Source organism: Festucalex cinctus, chromosome 15 (genome assembly GCF_051991245.1).
Source record: "Festucalex cinctus isolate MCC-2025b chromosome 15, RoL_Fcin_1.0, whole genome shotgun sequence".
Lineage (NCBI taxonomy): Eukaryota > Metazoa > Chordata > Actinopteri > Syngnathiformes > Syngnathidae > Festucalex > Festucalex cinctus.
In genome coordinates, this window is record NC_135425.1 from 25,259,887 (window position 1) to 25,277,293 (window position 17,407).

A 17,407-nucleotide genomic window follows, 5' to 3' on the forward strand; every position below is an offset into this window, starting at 1 on the left:
AGGCTTTTTTTATTTATTTTTTATTTTTTTAAACGACCATGTATAGTAAGGCTTTTTTTTTATTTTTATTTTTTAAACGACCATGTATACTAAGACATTTTTTTTTTTTTTTAAACGACCATGTATAGTAAGGCTTTTTTTTAAATTTTTTTTTATTTTTTTAAACGACCATGTATAGTAAGGCTTTTTTTTTTTTTTTTTTTTAAACGACCATGTATAGTAAGACATTTTTTTTTTTTTAAACGACCATGTATAGTAAGGCTTTTTTTTTTTTTTTTTTTTTTTTTTTTTAAACGACCATGTATAGTAAGGCTTTTTTTTTATTTATTTTTTTTAAACGACCATGTATAGTAAGGCATTTTATTTATTTTTTTAAACGACCATGTATAGTAAGACATTTTTTTTTTTTTAAACGACCATGTATAGTAAGGCTTTTTTTTTTTTTTTTTTTTTTTTTTTTTTTAACGACCATGTATAGTAAGGCATTTTATTTATTTTTTTAAACGACCATGTATAGTAAGACATTTTTTTTTTTTTTTAAACGACCATGTATAGTAAGGCTTTTTTTTTTTTTTTTTTTTTTTTTTTAAACGACCATGTATAGTAAGGCTTTTTTTTTAATTTATTTTTTTTAAACGACCATGTATAGTAAGGCATTTTATTTATTTTTTTAAACGACCATGTATAGTAAGACATTTTATTTATTTTTTTAAACGACCATGTATAGTAAGGCTTTTTTTTTATTTTTTTTTAAATTTTTTTAAACGACCATGTATAGTAAGACATTTTTTTTTTTTTTAAACGACCATGTATAGTAAGGCTTTTTTTTTTTTTTTTTTTTTTTTTTTTTTAAAACGACCATGTATAGTAAGGCTTTTTTTTTTGTTTTTTTGTTTTTTAAACGACCATGTATAGTAAGGCATTTTTTTTTTTTTTTTTTTTTTAAACGACCATGTATAGTAAGGCTTTTTTTTTTGTTTTTTTGTTTTTTTAAACGACCATGTATAGTAAGGCTTTTTTTTTGTTTTTTTGTTTTTTTAAACGACCATGTATAGTAAGGCTTTTTTTTTAGTTTTTTTGTTTTTTTAAACGACCATGTATAAAAAGGCTTTTTTTTTTTGTTTTGTTTTTTTTTTTTAAACGACCATGTATAGTAAGGCTTTTTTGTTTTTTGTTTTTGTTTTTTTTTAAACGAACAGGTATAGTAAGACATTTTTTTTTTTTTTTTAAACGCCCATGTATAGTAAGGCTTTTTTTTTTTTTTTTTTTTTTTTTTAAACGACCAAGTATAGTAAGGCTTTTTTTTTATTTATTTTTTTAAACGACCATGTATAGTAAGACATTTTTTTTTTTTAAACGACCATGTATATTTTTTTAATTATTTTTTTTAAACGACCATGGTAAGGCTTTTTTTTATTTATTTTTTATTTTTTTAAACGACCATGTATAGTAAGGCTTTTTTTTTATTTTTATTTTTTAAACGACCATGTATACTAAGAAATTTTTTTTTTTTATTAAACGACCATGTATAGTAAGGCTTTTTTTTAATTTTTTTTTAATTTTTTTAAACGACCATGTATAGTAAGGCTTTTTTTTTTTTTTTTTTTTAAACGACCATGTATAGTAAGGCATTTTATTTATTTTTTTAAACGACCATGTATAGTAAGACATTTTTTTTTTTTAAACGACCATGTATAGTAAGGCTTTTTTTTTTTTTTTTTTTTTTTTTTTTTTAAACGACCATGTATAGTAAGGCTTTTTATTTGTTTTTTTAAACGACCATGTATAGTAAGGCTTTTTTTTTTTTTTTTGTTTTTTTGTTTTTTTAAACGACCATGTATAGTAAGGCTTTTTTTTTTTTTTTTTTTTTTTTTTTTTTTTTTAAACGACCATGTATAGTAAGGCTTTTTTTTTTGTTTTTTTGTTTTTTTAAACGACCATGTATAGTAAGGCTTTTTTTTTTTTTTTTTTTTTTTTTTTTTTTTTTTTTTTTTAAACGACCATGTATAGTAAGGCTTTTTTTTTTGTTTTTTTGTTTTTTTAAACGACCATGTATAGTAAGACATTTTTTTTTTTTTTTTAAACGCCCATGTATAGTAAGGCTTTTTTTTTTTTTTTTTTTTTTTTTTTTTTAAACGACCATGTATAGTAAGGCTTTTTTTTAATTTATTTTTTTAAACGACCATGTATAGTAAGACATTTTTTTTTTTTTTTTTAAACGACCATGTATAGTAAGGCTTTTTTTTTTTTTTTTTTTTTTTAAACGACCATGTATAGTAAGGCATTTTATTTATTTTTTTAAACGACCATGTATAGTAAGACATTTTTTTTTTTTTTTAAACGACCATGTATAGTAAGGCTTTTTTTTTTTTTTTTTTTTTTTTTAAACGACCATGTATAGTAAGGCTTTTTTTTAATCTATTTTTTTTAAACGACCATGTATAGTAAGGCATTTTATTTATTTTTTTAAACGACCATGTATAGTAAGACATTTTTTTTTTTTTTTAAAACGACCATGTATAGTAAGGCTTTTTTTTTTTTTTTTTTTTTTTAAACGACCATGTATAGTAAGGCTTTTTTTTTATTTATTTTTTTTAAACGACCATGTATAGTAAGGCATTTTATTTATTTTTTTAAACGACCATGTATAGTAAGACATTTTTTTTTTTTTTTAAACGACCATGTATAGTAAGGCTTTTTTTTTTTTTTTTTTTTTTTTTAACGACCATGTATAGTAAGGCATTTTATTTATTTTTTTAAACGACCATGTATAGTAAGACATTTTTTTTTTTTTAAACGACCATGTATAGTAAGGCTTTTTTTTATTTTTTTTTTATTTTTTTAAACGACCATGTATAGTAAGGCTTTTTATTTATTTATTTTTTTAAACGACCATGTATAGTAAGACATTTTTTTTTTTTTAAACGACCATGTATAGTAAGGCTTTTTTTTTTTTTTTTTTGTTTTTTTAAACGACCATGTATAGTAAGGCTTTTTTTTTTTTTTTTTTTTTTTTTTTTTTTTTTTTTAAACAACCATGTATAGTAAGGCTTTTTTTTTTGTTTTTTGTTTTTTTAAACGACCATGTATAGTAAGACATTTTTTTTTTTTTTTTAAACGCCCATGTATAGTAAGGCTTTTTTTGTTTTTTTTTTTTTGTTTTTTTAAAACGACCATGTATAGTAAGGCTTTTTTTTAATTTATTTTTTTAAACGACCATGTATAGTAAGACATTTTTTTTTTTTTTTAAACGACCATGTATAGTACGGCTTTTTTTTTTTTTTTTTTTTTTTTAAACGACCATGTATAGTAAGGCATTTTATTTATTTTTTTAAACGACCATGTATAGTAAGACATTTTTTTTTTTTTTTAAACGACCATGTATAGTAAGGCTTTTTTTTTTTTTTTTTTTTTTTTTAAACGACCATGTATAGTAAGGCTTTTTTTAAATTTATTTTTTTTAAACGACCATGTATAGTAAGGCATTTTATTTATTTTTTTAAACGACCATGTATAGTAAGACATTTTTTTTTTTTTTAAACGACCATGTATAGTAAGGCTTTTTTTTTTTTTTTTTTTTTTTAAACGACCATGTATAGTAAGGCTTTTTTTTTATTTATTTTTTTTAAACGACCATGTATAGTAAGGCATTTTATTTATTTTTTTAAACGACCATGTATAGTAAGACATTTTTTTTTTTTTTTAAACGACCATGTATAGTAAGGCTTTTTTTTTTTTTTTTTTTTTTTTTAACGACCATGTATAGTAAGGCATTTTATTTATTTTTTTAAACGACCATGTATAGTAAGACATTTTTTTTTTTTTAAACGACCATGTATAGTAAGTCTTTTTTTTTTTTTTTTTTTTTTAAACGACCATGTATAGTAAGACATTTTTTTTTTTTTTAAACGACCATGTATAGTAAGGCTTTTTTTTATTATTTTTTTATTTTTTTAAACGACCATGTATAGTAAGGCTTTTTATTTATTTATTTTTTTAAACGACCATGTATAGTAAGACATTTTTTTTTTTTTAAACGACCATGTATAGTAAGGCTTTTTTTTATTTTTTTTTTATTTTTTTAAACGACCATGTATAGTAAGGCTTTTTTTTATTTTTTTTTTTAAACGACCATGTATAGTAAGGCTTTTTTTTTTGTTTTTTTGTTTTTTTAAACGACCATGTATAGTAAGGCTTTTTTTTTTTTTTTTTTTAAACGACCATGTATAGTAAGGCTTTTTTTTTTGTTTTTTTAAACGACCATGTATAGTAAGACATTTTTTTTTTTTTTTAAACGCCCATGTATAGTAAGGCTTTTTTTTTTTTTTTTTTTTTTTTTAAACGCCCATGTATAGTAAGGCTTTTTTTTTTTTTTTTTTTTTTTTAAACGACCATGTATAGTAAGGCTTTTTTTTTATTTATTTTTTTAAACGACCATGTATAGTAAGACATTTTTTTTTTTTTTAAACGACCATGTATAGTAAGGCTTTTTTTTTTTTTTTTTTTTTTTTTAAACGACCATGTATAGTAAGGCTTTTTTTTTTAAAAATTTTTAAACGACCATGTATAGTAAGGCTTTTTTTTTTATTTTTTTTTTTAAACGACCATGTATAGTAAGACATTTTTTTTTTTTTTAAACGAACATGTATAGTAAGGCTTTTTTTTTTTTTTTTTTTTTTTTAAAACGACCATGTATAGTAAGGCTTTTTTTAAAAAAAATTTTTTAAACGACCATGTATAGTAAGGCATTTTATTTATTTTTTTAAACGACCATGTATAGTAAGACATTTTTTTTTTTTTTAACGACCATGTATAGTAAGGCTTTTTTTTTTTTTTTTTTTTTTTTTTTAACGACCATGTATAGTAAGGCTTTTTTTTTTTTTTTTTTTTTAAACGACCATGTATAGTAAGGCTTTTTTTTTATTTATTTTTTTTAAACGACCATGTATAGTAAGGCTTTTTTTTTTGTTTTTTGTTTTTTTTGTTTTAAACGACCATGTATAGTAAGGCTTTTTTTAAAAATTTTTTTTTTAAACGACCATGTATAGTAAGGCATTTTATTTATTTTTTTAAACGACCATGTATAGTAAGACATTTTTTTTTTTTTTTTTTAAACGACCATGTATAGTAAGGCTTTTTTTTTAAACGATTTATTATTATTATTATTATTATTATTATTATTATTATTATTATTAATTAGCATAATAATATGAATAATAATAATCATCATCAGAAATAACAATAATAATAATAATTTCTGTTGACTGTTTCAGTGTTGAATCAAAACAAAATATTTGCTTTTACTTTGAAAAATAATTACCAACATTTTTGCCAATTTACTGGCACGTTACGGACCAAACCGGAGACTGAATCTTAATTCATTTATGTTTGTGCGTTTCCATTTTGGATAAAGGGATAAAAATTAATTTTTTAATCAATTAATCGGGGGGAAAAAAATTGACAGTTTGACAGTTCTTTTTGGCTTGTCATTTTCAGTTTTCACCCACCTGAGAGGTTGACGTCGGTGAGGGAGTCGCGGGTGGTGGTCCCGGCGGCCGTCAGGATGTTGACCGACTGGTCGGTGACGTGGTTGCAGTAGCTGAGGTCCAGCTTGGACAGCGCCGCCATGTGGCGGATGATCAGGCGCAGCGTGGCGTCGGTGACGTCCAGGCCGGCCAGGCGGAGGTCCTCCACGCTGCGCAGCTTGCTACGGTTATCCAGCTGGCCTGTAGGGGGCGACGGCCCGCAGCGCGGCGTCAATATACAGCATCAAGAATCTTCACGAGACCAAAATAGAAAAGTACGGACGAATTAACGGGGCCAGTACCTGGCCTGTTGTCGGTGGTGGGGGAGAGCAGGTCCTTCATCTGGCCGTCTTTCAGTCCCTCCACCCACTGCACGTCCAGCGTTCGCAGCAGAGGACAGCAGGACGTGCAGAGAGCCGAGACGGCCACCCACGAGCAACCCGACAACGACACCACTCGCAAACCTGACAAAGGCGTCGTCACAATGCTCACAAGTGATTAAAAAAATAAAAAAAAATGTCATGAGTAGGGGTGTGAATTGCCTCGTACCTGACGATTCGATTCGTATCACGATTCACAGGTCACGATTCGATTCGATACCGATTAATCCCGATACGAATTTATAAGTCGATTGTTGAGATTTTTTTTCATTCAAATTTAGAAAATACTAATCCGTAAGCTTGTAGAGTATAAGATTTATATGAAAATGTATTATTTATTTATCTGAAATTTCAGTCTTATACAGGTTGTAATCTGTTTGATGTTTGAACAGCATTAAAATAAAATATTAAGGCTTAATGTTCCGTTCATATAACATTCTTCCATGCTCAAGGTGTGAATCCTAACCTGAAGTCAGACGTTTTGTTGAATATTTTTCCATTAAAAATGGAAGTTTAAAAATCGATTCACACACACACAAAAAAAAAAAAAAAAAAAAAAAAGGCAATGATAAGACGTTGAATCGGTAAGACTACCGAATGAACAATTCTGAGCTCTCTTTAAAAAAAAAAAAAAAAAAAAAATCGATTTTTTTTTTATTGAATCGATTCAAGAATCGCGCGATGTAGTATCGCGATATATCGCCGAATCGATTTTTTTCAACACCCCTAGTCATGAGTGACAGCCCTGCACAGTTTTGAATATACCCGGCAGTCTGTTGACGAGCCAGCTGAGCTGTTTCTTGGAGATGTTGGTCCAGCTGAGGTCCAGGGCGACCGGCTGCCTCCGGATGATCCCGCTCAGCATCAGCGGCGTGATGGACTTGCAGCGGTTCAAATTGATGCGCTTCCACAGCCTCTTGTCGCAGCACCTGCCCACAAATATATATATATATATTAGGGGTGTCAGGCGATTCATATTTTTAATGGGAATTAATCGCATGACTTCAATAGTTAACTCACGATTAATCGCAAACTTTACATCTACTCTAAATGCACTACAGAATGTTTGTACAGAATATTTTTTTCCAAGTTTTAAGACTCTTGTTAACATAAAAGTGGAAAGAGTGAAATTAATAGAAATATGGTTGCATCATTTAGTCATTGATCCAGAATAAGCCATAGAATTGAGTTGGAATTTAAAAAAAAGATGTGCTTTACTGTTAAAAAAAAAAAAAAAAAAAAAAAAAAAAAAAAAAAAAAAAAAAGTGTGATATTGATTTGTGTTGAGGTCATTTGTCTGCCACAAGATGCCATAATTGCATTTGTAAGACATTGGTGACAGCTCAGTGCATTTTTGTTTTCATAATTAAGAGCTATCCAATCTTTAGCATAAAGTAAATTGTGTAATTCTGCACATTTGAACATTGAAAATGTAAAATACAACTTGAATATTTGCTCCTGTCAAAATACTGGGGTCATTTTTTTCACCCCATTTTAAATTATGCAAGTAATTCACTGATTAGAAAAAGAGGAAGATGAGCATGTGCAGTGGATAAAGATTTTTATTTTATTTTTTTTAAGATGTCCTCATAATATTAAATGTCGAAAAAATTTACACATAACAAGGTGCTATTTAAATTTGGTGGGCAAAAAATTTTGATTAAAAAAATTATTTTTAATTAAGCAATTAATTGTGATTAATCAAAATTCTACAATGTAATTAATCTGATAAAAAAACATGTATTTATACACCGGTATATAAATATATACCGTAATTTCCCACAAATAATCCTTGTGTCAAATACGATGAATCGAAGCAAAAAAAAACAACAATAATAATGATGTGTCCAACTCACCATCGGTTCCACGTCCGGCACACGCGCATGCACACGCAGAGATCTCTGCGCGCCAGGTGGCCGAAGACGGACATCCAGGCCTCGCGCCGCATGACGTGCTCCCGTCCGTCGTCGAGGGGCAGCCGGTCGGGCGGGGGGCTGATGGGAGGCGGCCGGATGACGTGGCGCTCCATTTGGACGCATTTGGGCGGCGAGCGGCAGGGCAGCGGGCGGGGCGCGACCGGCGCCACCGGAGCGCTCCGGTTGCGGCCGAGCGGCGAGTGTCGCCGCGGCGTCCCGTTGGCCTCCCGCCGGTGCCGCATCCAGCCGCCGAGGTCCCCGCTGCCGTTGTTCAGCGGCCATCTCGGGTCGGACGCCGCCGAGTCCTTCCGGGGATCCGCTTTGACCGGCCGGTGGTTCTGATTGGGCGGGAGCTCCTCGGATTTGACCGTCTTTTTATGTTGATTGGTCGCCTCTTCTGTTTTGGCGGCGCCGTCCTCCATCTTGGGTTGGCTTTGAAGCCGGTTGGGCGAGTTGTTCTGGTGGTTGACGCCGTCTTCGGTCTTGAGTAGGCGTCTGCGTTGATTGCGAACCTTTAATGGAAATATGTACATTTTATTTGTGTGGTACGCGGGCTCCCTCTAGTGGCATGCTAGAGTACAATTATCTTGTAACTCATGGGATGCTTGACTTAACAATTTTCAGCAGTGAGAAGTCCAGAATGAATGTGCCATAGATTTGCAATTTATGTTTAAAAATTGTTTTAAAATACAGTATACAACATACATATATATAAAAAAGTAAAATTTACTGTAATAAATTTAAAAAATGGGCCAAAAATGGACTGATCCTCCACTTGGACATCATTTTAAGGTTGTTTTGTCCAAAACAAATAATTTTGGATTGTTTTAATTAAAAGAACACAATTTTTGGGGGGTATTTTGTCCCAAAAAAAAATAATAAATTTTATTTGACTGTTTCGATTGAAACGACTACATTTTTGGATTTTCAGATTTTTTTTTTTCTTTTGGATTGTTTTAAATAAAACGACTAAATTTTTTTTGCAGCTGTTTTGTCCATAACAATCCAAATTTTTTTGGCTTGTTTTAATTAAAACAACTCAATTTTTGGTGGCTGTTTTGTCAAAAAAAAAAGAACAAAAAAAAAGGCAACTAAATTTTTTGGGTTGTTTTTCCCCAAAAAAATGCAACTTTATTGGCCTGTTTTAATTGAAACAACTTCATTTTTGGGGGTTGTTTTGTCCAAAACAATCAATTATTTTTTTTTGGATTGTTTTAAATAAAATGACTCAATTTTTTTGCAGTTGTTTTGTCCAAAACAATCCCATTTTTTGAGCTTGTTTTAATTAAAACATCTCAATTTTTGGTGGTGGTTTCATCCAAAACAGACACATTTTCTCGCGTTGTTTTAAATAAAATAACTAATAATATTTTCAACACAACTGTTTTTTTTTCCCTTCAGTTTTTTTTTTTTTTTTTTGTAATTCCATAATTCGATTTTTTCGATCAATCGTTGCAGCCCAACCTTATTTTCTGACGACATCTCCGATTTCCTCTCATCGGCCTCCTCTCCGCTGGGTCCTGCTCCGGAGGCGCTTTTGGACGTCGGCTCGTTCTCTCCGGTCGCCGCCGTTTTCCTCAGCGGACTCGCAAGCACTTTGGATTTGCCCTCCGTCGTCCTGATGTCGTAGTCGTCTTTTTCTCCGTCCTTATCGTCGTCTTCCTTTCGGCCGTCCGACTCCTTCTTGGCCTTGAAGTGGATCCTGTGCAAAGAGAATCTGTCGTCCAGGTCGTCCTCGTACTCGCCGAGGTCGTTCTCCGTCGCGATGTGCCGGAGCAGCTTCGCGGTCAGAGGCTGGTCCACTTTGGAGAACTTTGCAACAGTGAGAATCAACATGGACAGAAAACATTTGACTATGGCATTCATCTTATCAGAGAAAAAAAAAAGGTCAAAATAGCCCAAGAACCATAATAATCGAACACGCGCTATAATTTGTGAATTTAAAAAAACTAGGCTGTTTTTTTTTTTGTTTTTTTTGGGGGGGGGGAAGATATTCTACTTTCTTCCTGGTATTTCTGTATTTTTTTTCTTAGATTTGTTTATTTGTCCAATTAATATTTGCTTTTGTTTAATATTTTTGATACATTGTTTTCTAATATTTTAGTACAGTATTACATTCTAATATTTATGTAATTTGCATCAAATGCCATTGTGTTTTTCGTGATTGGGAATAAATAATGTTTATTTTTGTCATATTTTTGTATTTTGCATGTGAACATTTTGCATTTTTCTGCTGATATTTCAACTTATTTTTCTATGATTGTATTTTTTTTAAAAGTAAAATCTGTCATTTTTTTTCCAACATGTTGGTTTCATATGGGTATTTTGCAACTAATACTTTTCTGCCCTAATATTTTAGTATTTTTCTCAAATATGTAACAATTTTTCTTTGCATTTTCCCCTCTGTTATTTTTTCTTTTTTTTAGTAGAATAGTTGGTATTACATTTTATTACTTGTGTATTTTACATCAAATATTTATTTTTTCTAATATTTGTGTATTTTTCATCCAAAATTTTTGTATTTGTGTATGACATAATAGCATATGATGAAGACAGCATTTTGCTTGTAATTTGTTACTTTTGTTTCAATATTTTGGCTTCGTGTAAAATTATGTATTGTAATGTTTTATTTGCATATATATTTTTTTTTCACCTGAACATCTCCCAGGTCGCGAACGCGGCCTCACCTTCCTTTTGACATCGGCGGGTTCGTCTTGCGTGTCGAACAGCTTCCTCTTCTTCCTCAGGGGATTTTCCTCCAGCCTGGACCGAGGCGAGCCATCCAGGGCCAGCAGAGGGGGTCGCTTCTTGGGAAGAAGCTCCTCCTCCTCCCCTTCGGCTTTCCTCTTGACGCCGACGGCGCCGGCGGCGGCCGGGGGCGGCGAGGAGGCGTCGGGCTCGTCTTTGGCGTCGCGGGTCGGACGAGCTTCTTTCAGTAGCGAGCCCGGGAGGTTGGACGCGTACTTGAATCCCGGGCCTCTTTTTTGCTTTGAGGCCAAAAGATGAGAAAGAAAAAAAAAAATAAACAGCTTGACTGTATTTCTCTTGTTTTGTGGAGCTGGACAGAAACATGCACAGACGAAAAATCCACTCAGATGGCTTACTTTGCCCGTTTTGCCAGCGTGGTTGCACGTGGGACACTCCCAGCAGTTCGGTAACTCCTCATTGATGACGCCGCTGGACTCTTTCAACTGCAAACAACAACCAGAAAAAAATAAGAACGGGCAACAAGGTGTGGAGATTGATTGCTGCTGTTTTTATTAGATAGTAGTAATACATTTACAGTACACTAATTGAACACATTTTCTAGGATTTTTTATTTTGTATTTTTTTACTCTAACGTAAAAAAAAAATCAGACATCTTTAAATAATGGCCGGGTATTTCAGGTGGTATTTCAGCCATTCACTGGAGAGGAAGTATTTATTTACATTTATACAAACGCATAATAAATCAATATAATTCTAATTTTCTAGTTTTTTTTTCTTTTACATTTTGCAATCTATTCTATTTTTAATTAATGTTTTTTTCAACAAATAATACGTCCGATATATATTTTTAAATAATGTTTTGTGAAACAGTTGACCTTCTTATAGATTTTTGTTCCACACAAAATCATTTTTGTTTTAATATTTTTTAACAATATTTATATTGTACAGATTTTTTTCTTTTGCATTTTCCTTTATTTAAATTTTGTACTTTAAATAATTTTATTGTGATTTTAACAAATAATGCTAATTTAAACAACACGTGGTATTTTTTTTTACATTTAATATTTAATTATTTTATAAAATAGTTTATTTTTGTTATTTTCTTCACAACTGACTAAAAATAGAAATATACTATATTTCATCTTCTTTTATACTTTGCCGATTTATTTAATTTTTGTACTTTAAATCATTTTATTATGATTTTAACAAATAATGCTAATTTAAACAGCATGTGGTATTTTGTTTTTACATTTAATATTTAATTTAGTTTTTTTTTTGTTATAGATAATCTTCACAACTGGCTAAAAATAGAAATTTAGTACAATATTTCATCTTCTTTTATACTTTGCTGATGTATTTAAATTTTGTACTTTAAATAATTTTATTATGATTTCAACAAATAATGATAATTTAAACAGCATGTTTTTTTTTTTTTTTTTTGTTTTTTTTGTTTTTGTTTTTTTTTTACACGGCGTGGCTTACCTTCAAACAGTGCGGGTGTACGATCTCGTTGCAGATGGAGCACTCCATCAGCATCAGCTGGAACTTCTCCTGGTCCTCCTCCACCGTGTCCTCCTTGCCCGCTTCGCCGCAAACCGCACACACCGCCGTGTGCGGCAGCACCGGCTGCACACAGATCAATCGGCATTGTCATCGTGCGAACGAACTGGCGGCTTGAGATGAAAAGTTTGAGATGAAAATATCGACGTAAAATCCTTTATTTTCGAAATAATTCATTCTCGTTTTCAATTGTCTTATTCAGAACGTATTTTGTCACAATTAAGCATTTATTAGTGGCGGGCTCAAACAATTAAACGATATTTTTCCGACCCCCCCGACATAGACCGACAATGCTACGCTCGCAGCACAAGAGAGCAAGTGGCGCTCCTCGGTGTCACCATAGCAACCATCTGGATGAGGCTTGAATGAACAAGTCCCCCGGGTCAAGGTCTAAAAATAGACGTGAAACAATAACTAAGAATGTGATTTCTGTACAAAGGGGCGCTAAATATTTTAAATGTCTGCAATGAGCTGGGAACTTTGTCATGCTAAATGTGGAATACACAAAACCAGCACTATTTGTAATTGCATATAGATGCCACAGGATGGTGACAAGGCACTTAAAACCGAAATAAAAAAAAGCAGCAATGCATTGAGCGTGCCCACAATAATAAAGCCATGTTACATAAACTGCATTAGTTACTTAAATAAATCAAAACAAACAAACCACCTTCACATCTTTAGCTATAGTATTAGCTAGCAAATGTGGCAAACATTGGTTAATTTTTTTTTTTATTCCATGTAATAATGTCTATATGTTTTTTTTGCAATTAACAGTAATATTTGTTATTTTTTTTTAAAGGGGGGGGGGGTTAGAAGGCTAGAACAGATTAATGTTGTAGAGTTGTTTTTGAGTGCATTTTCGTGAGTCGTGTACATTTTTTGAAGCACAATAACATACTGTATCACGATGATATTTAAAAAAAAAAAAAGAGGTTATTTTTGAAGGCTAGAACGGATTAATGACGTTGCCATTCATTTCAATACAAAAACATGATTTGAGTTGTTTTTGAGTGCATTTTAGTGAGTTGTGTACATTTTTTGAAGCACAATAACATGCAGTATCATAATGATATTAAAAAAAAGTGGTTATTTTAGAAGGCTTGAACGGATTCATGACATTTCCATTCATTTCAATACAAAAACATGATTTGGGTTGTGTTTTGAGTGCATTTTAGTGAGTAGTGTACATATTTTGAAGCACAATAACATACAGTATCAGAATTTTTTTTTTTTAAATGGTTATTTTAGAAGGCTAGAACGGATTAATGACATTTCCATTCATTTCAATATAAAAACATGATTTGAGTTGTGTTTTGAGTGCATTTTAGTAAGTAGTGTACATTTTTTGAAGCACAATAACATGATACTGATCCATCCATCCATCCATTTTCTTGACCGCTTATTCCTCATAAGGGTCGCGTGGGCTGCTGGCGCCTATCTCAGCTGGCTCTGGGCAGTAGGCGGGGGACACCCTGGACTGGTTGCCAGCCAATCGCAGGGCACACAGAGACGAACAAGCATCCACACTCACACGCACACACACCTAGGGACAATTCGGAGCGCCCAATTAACCTGCCATGCATGTCTTTGGAATGTGGGAGGAGACCGGAGTACCCGGAGAAGACCCACGCGGGCACGGGGAGAACATGCAAACTCCACCCAGGAAGGTCCGAGCCTGGACTCGAACCGGAGACCTCAGAACTGGGAAGCGGACGTGCTAACCACTCGACTACCGTGCCGCCATGATACTGATATTTTTTAAAAAAAGTGGTTATTTTAGAAGGCTAAAACGGATTAATGGCATTTTCATTCATTTCAGTACAAAAACATGATTTGACTTTGACTTTTGAAGTATCATAACAGTGGCAACGTACCGCGATGCACTGCCTCATGATGCACGACTGCTTCATGCGTCCCGGCCCGCCGAACTTCTTCATATCCTTGCAGAAGTGGCACTCGCCACACTCGGTCCGCAGGCAGGCCTCGCACTTGCGGCAGCGAGTGCGCCTCCTCCTGGCGCCCGACGTCCCGCCGCCGCCGCCGCCGCCGCCGCCGCCGCCGCCGCGGCCCGACGGGACCTTGAGGGCCGACGCCGGGGACGCCGCCATCTTGGGCTTGGGTCGGTGGGGAGGACGGGCCTGAGGGGCGGAGAGCATAGATGCCAATCAGATTTAGTTCCAATAACTTGTAGATGATCAGGAGACAAAATAGCTCAGGGGTGTGCACATTTTTGTGTGCAAATTTTTGTTCTTGAGTGTTCTCGAGGGTCATGATGGTAGAATACGGAAAAGTTTATTTTAATAAGAAAATAATCAGAGGTGGGCAGTCCGCCGGGAGTGACGGATCTCCATTTTTCTGACGAATGGCGATAAGCTGAAATGATATTGATGAAAAATGTGCAATAGGTGGGTGAAAAATGTATAATTGTGTGGAATGGAGAAATCTTTTGCTCCAGGTGAAATATATTACCGGCATAATTGAATTTAGGAACGATGCAAGCCCTAACCATAACCAACACCACCGGAAATGAAAGGGGAATTTTGGGGTGCAAGATGTAGAATTGTGGGAAAACCGTGAATGGTTCGAATGAGAAAAATAATAGCCAGCGAAACGTGAATATTTGGAACATGCTGACGGTGGAATGGTTTGAATCAGTCAAGTATTATACAAGTAGTTGAAGGACGAAAAATGGCAGAAAAAAAAAAAAGTACAAATAATATGTGAATGCTTTCACACAATTATTATGATGGCACATAACAGTGTGGAGTGACACTCCATCAGGCTGCGTTATTCTCCTTCTTACAACACCATTACATATATGAGACCATTCAGAGATAGTCACCCTTCGCGCTGATAACAACAAATGGTTTAATCGCTGGTTACATTTACAATGGGCGCCGCTTCATACGACCGCATAATGGAGACGCCTTTGATGTGGGTCCTTATTGATCCATAAAATGTATTCTTCGCTCTGGTGCCAAAAACATCAACATGGCGGCGGCTGGCTTAACACGCTTAAAAGAAAACGCAATCCAGAGGGGCACACGATTTTATTTTATCCCTCCGCTGTCAAACAGCGGGCAGGAAAAAGTGTACACACCCCTGTTGAAACTGCAGGAGCAGTATAAATCGTGTCAAAACTTTTGCCACCATTAAAGTCATTCTGAATAAGCTCAAATAAAGTTTTTTAGCTTTACATTCCCTCCTCCATTCCTTCCTTCGATATACATTTGTGTTCCTCCATCCTAACAGCCCAGTTGTGACATTGATACACACTGAACCAATAAGATCTGTATTGACACAATTGAAAGAGAAGCACAGCGCGGTCTATTATTATTATTATTATTATTATTATTATTGTGATACCGGCGTGAAATGTCGGAGGCAGTCAGATGCCGGCTCACCCGACGGGATTAGTTGGGAGATACTGGACAGGATCGGAATGCTGTAATCTGCCCCGGTCTGGATTTGAGGGGTTTCAAATGGGGATTACAGGCGTGGAATCACAACAACAGATTGGTAACAACGGTAATGGGAATATTGGGATGAAAAATAAAAATAAATAAAGTCAGCACAGCATTTATAGACGTATTTATATGGTTTCTTTTTGTTTTGCTTTGTTTTTTATGCTAGAGCATACAGAAGGCTTCGATGCAGCGTCTCAACTGCAAAGAACGGTTGCAGAAATGGTAGTTATTACACAAACGGCCTTCAGGTGGCAGCAGCGCAAAGGAAATCAATGTTGGCCATGTTGAAAAAAAAGCTTAATTCTCCCAATTCTAAATAAATTTGCGAAAATTGATTAAACTTAGCTATATTCGAATGCTAATGGTTGCAAAGAGAGAAAGAGATTTGTATTTTTTTTTTTGGTAGGTTCCATGTTTTCATAGCAATAGAACAGAATATTCTTTGGACCTTGCAAAATCAGTCAAAATCCAGTAAAAAAGCCAGGAACAAAGTTTCATCATTATTCACAAACCTGTTAAAAACACTGTTAAAAAGAGCTTGTTGCAAACATGGCCCTGGCTGATCTCTTATACGCTGCTGCCACCTGCTGGCCGTTTTTTTTTTTTTTTGTAACTACCATTGCTTTAAGCCACCTCTTCATGGCAGAAGCTGCATCAAAGCCTTCTGTATGATGCACTAGGGGGTAAAAAAAACAAAAACGTATAAATGCTTTTAATTAATTAATCAATTTCATAATTTTTGGGGATTTGAATGAGTTAATATTCCTCACAAATTGTGTGCTTCAAATCGTCGAAACATAGAATATGTTTGAAAATTTAAAAATTGAAGATATAATACACATTTTTTTTTTTTTTTTTTTTTACTGAAACGTATGCAAAAGTGAGTCCGTTGCTGGACAGATAAATATCTTCCACAAGTAAAAAATAAGCTGATGAGTCTTCTTCTTTGCCTGAAGACTTCCGTCCATTTCCCCGCAACTCTTATGAGGCGCTCCCCCTAGTGGCCTGCCAAGTAATTGCTCAATAACTCATGAACAACGGAGCCGTTATAGTGGCTGTATATTAATTACAAATATCGCGATACTTGCGTCGCCGTATCGATAATCTGCCGGGAGACAAAGTACCACGATTTATCGCGATACCGATTTATCGACACACTCCTATTGTAGACCCCCAATGTAAGGCTTAGGGACCCCCAGCTTGAGAACCACTGCTCTAGTGGAACAAGCAACCTTGTTGACTCGCTTAACAACAACAACATTAAAATCATTGTCACAATTTGGCAGAAGTGTGGAACAAAAGGTCCTCTGTGTGTGCGTTACGTCACGCCGATAACCCGGAAATGCAATAAATGGGGACAAAAATAATACAGAAGAACAAATCTACTGTTTGTACCGGAATTCTCATCCCCCTTTGCTTCACAAACAATGGCAGCCCTCCGGCTCTCAGCTGGTGAAAAAAAAAACAACCTTCATACGGATATATTTATCACACTGAAACAACACGCGCGAAGCAAACCTGTCAGTAATAAATAAATAAATAAATAAAAGACCCGCAAAGGGAATTTCATCTGCGCTCATCCTCAGGTAGCTCAGTTTTCCCGCTGCGCTGCAGAGCTTGCTGCATGCATGCAACGCATTCCTCTGGTGGCCTCCACACTACGCAAGCCTGCCTGAAAGATGGTTGGGGGGGGGGGGCTAACCTGCTCCGAGTCGGAGTCGTAGTCCTCATCGTCGGCGCTGAGCGACATGGCCATGGCGGCTTTTTTTTTTTTTTTCACACGCTGTCCGACGAGCGACTGAATGACATGGCTGCTCTCGCCTCCTCCTCCTCCTCACCACTACACA

The 17,407-nt window shown here is 33.9% G+C and overlaps 1 protein-coding gene across 2 annotated transcripts in view; it reads right to left on the minus strand.

The window, feature by feature from the left end:
* The window catches only part of LOC144002645 (lysine-specific demethylase 2B-like), a 34,765-nt gene that overhangs the window by 7,707 nt on the left and 9,651 nt on the right, over positions 1-17,407 (minus strand). Inside the window, exons 13-21 of one of the 2 annotated variants that reach the window (XM_077498056.1) lie at positions 13,968-14,231; positions 12,013-12,156; positions 10,926-11,012; positions 10,509-10,808; positions 9,286-9,633; positions 7,762-8,333; positions 6,671-6,834; positions 5,828-5,989; positions 5,508-5,726 (exon numbers count right to left, since the gene is read on the minus strand). In XM_077498056.1, the coding sequence (XP_077354182.1) occupies positions 5,508-5,726; positions 5,828-5,989; positions 6,671-6,834; positions 7,762-8,333; positions 9,286-9,633; positions 10,509-10,808; positions 10,926-11,012; positions 12,013-12,156; positions 13,968-14,231 (2,260 nt within the window). Of the gene's footprint in view, positions 1-5,507; positions 5,727-5,827; positions 5,990-6,670; positions 6,835-7,761; positions 8,334-9,285; positions 9,634-10,508; positions 10,817-10,924; positions 11,013-12,012; positions 12,157-13,967; positions 14,232-17,407 lie in introns of both variants that reach the window. The other variant, XM_077498055.1, reaches the window with a different exon arrangement.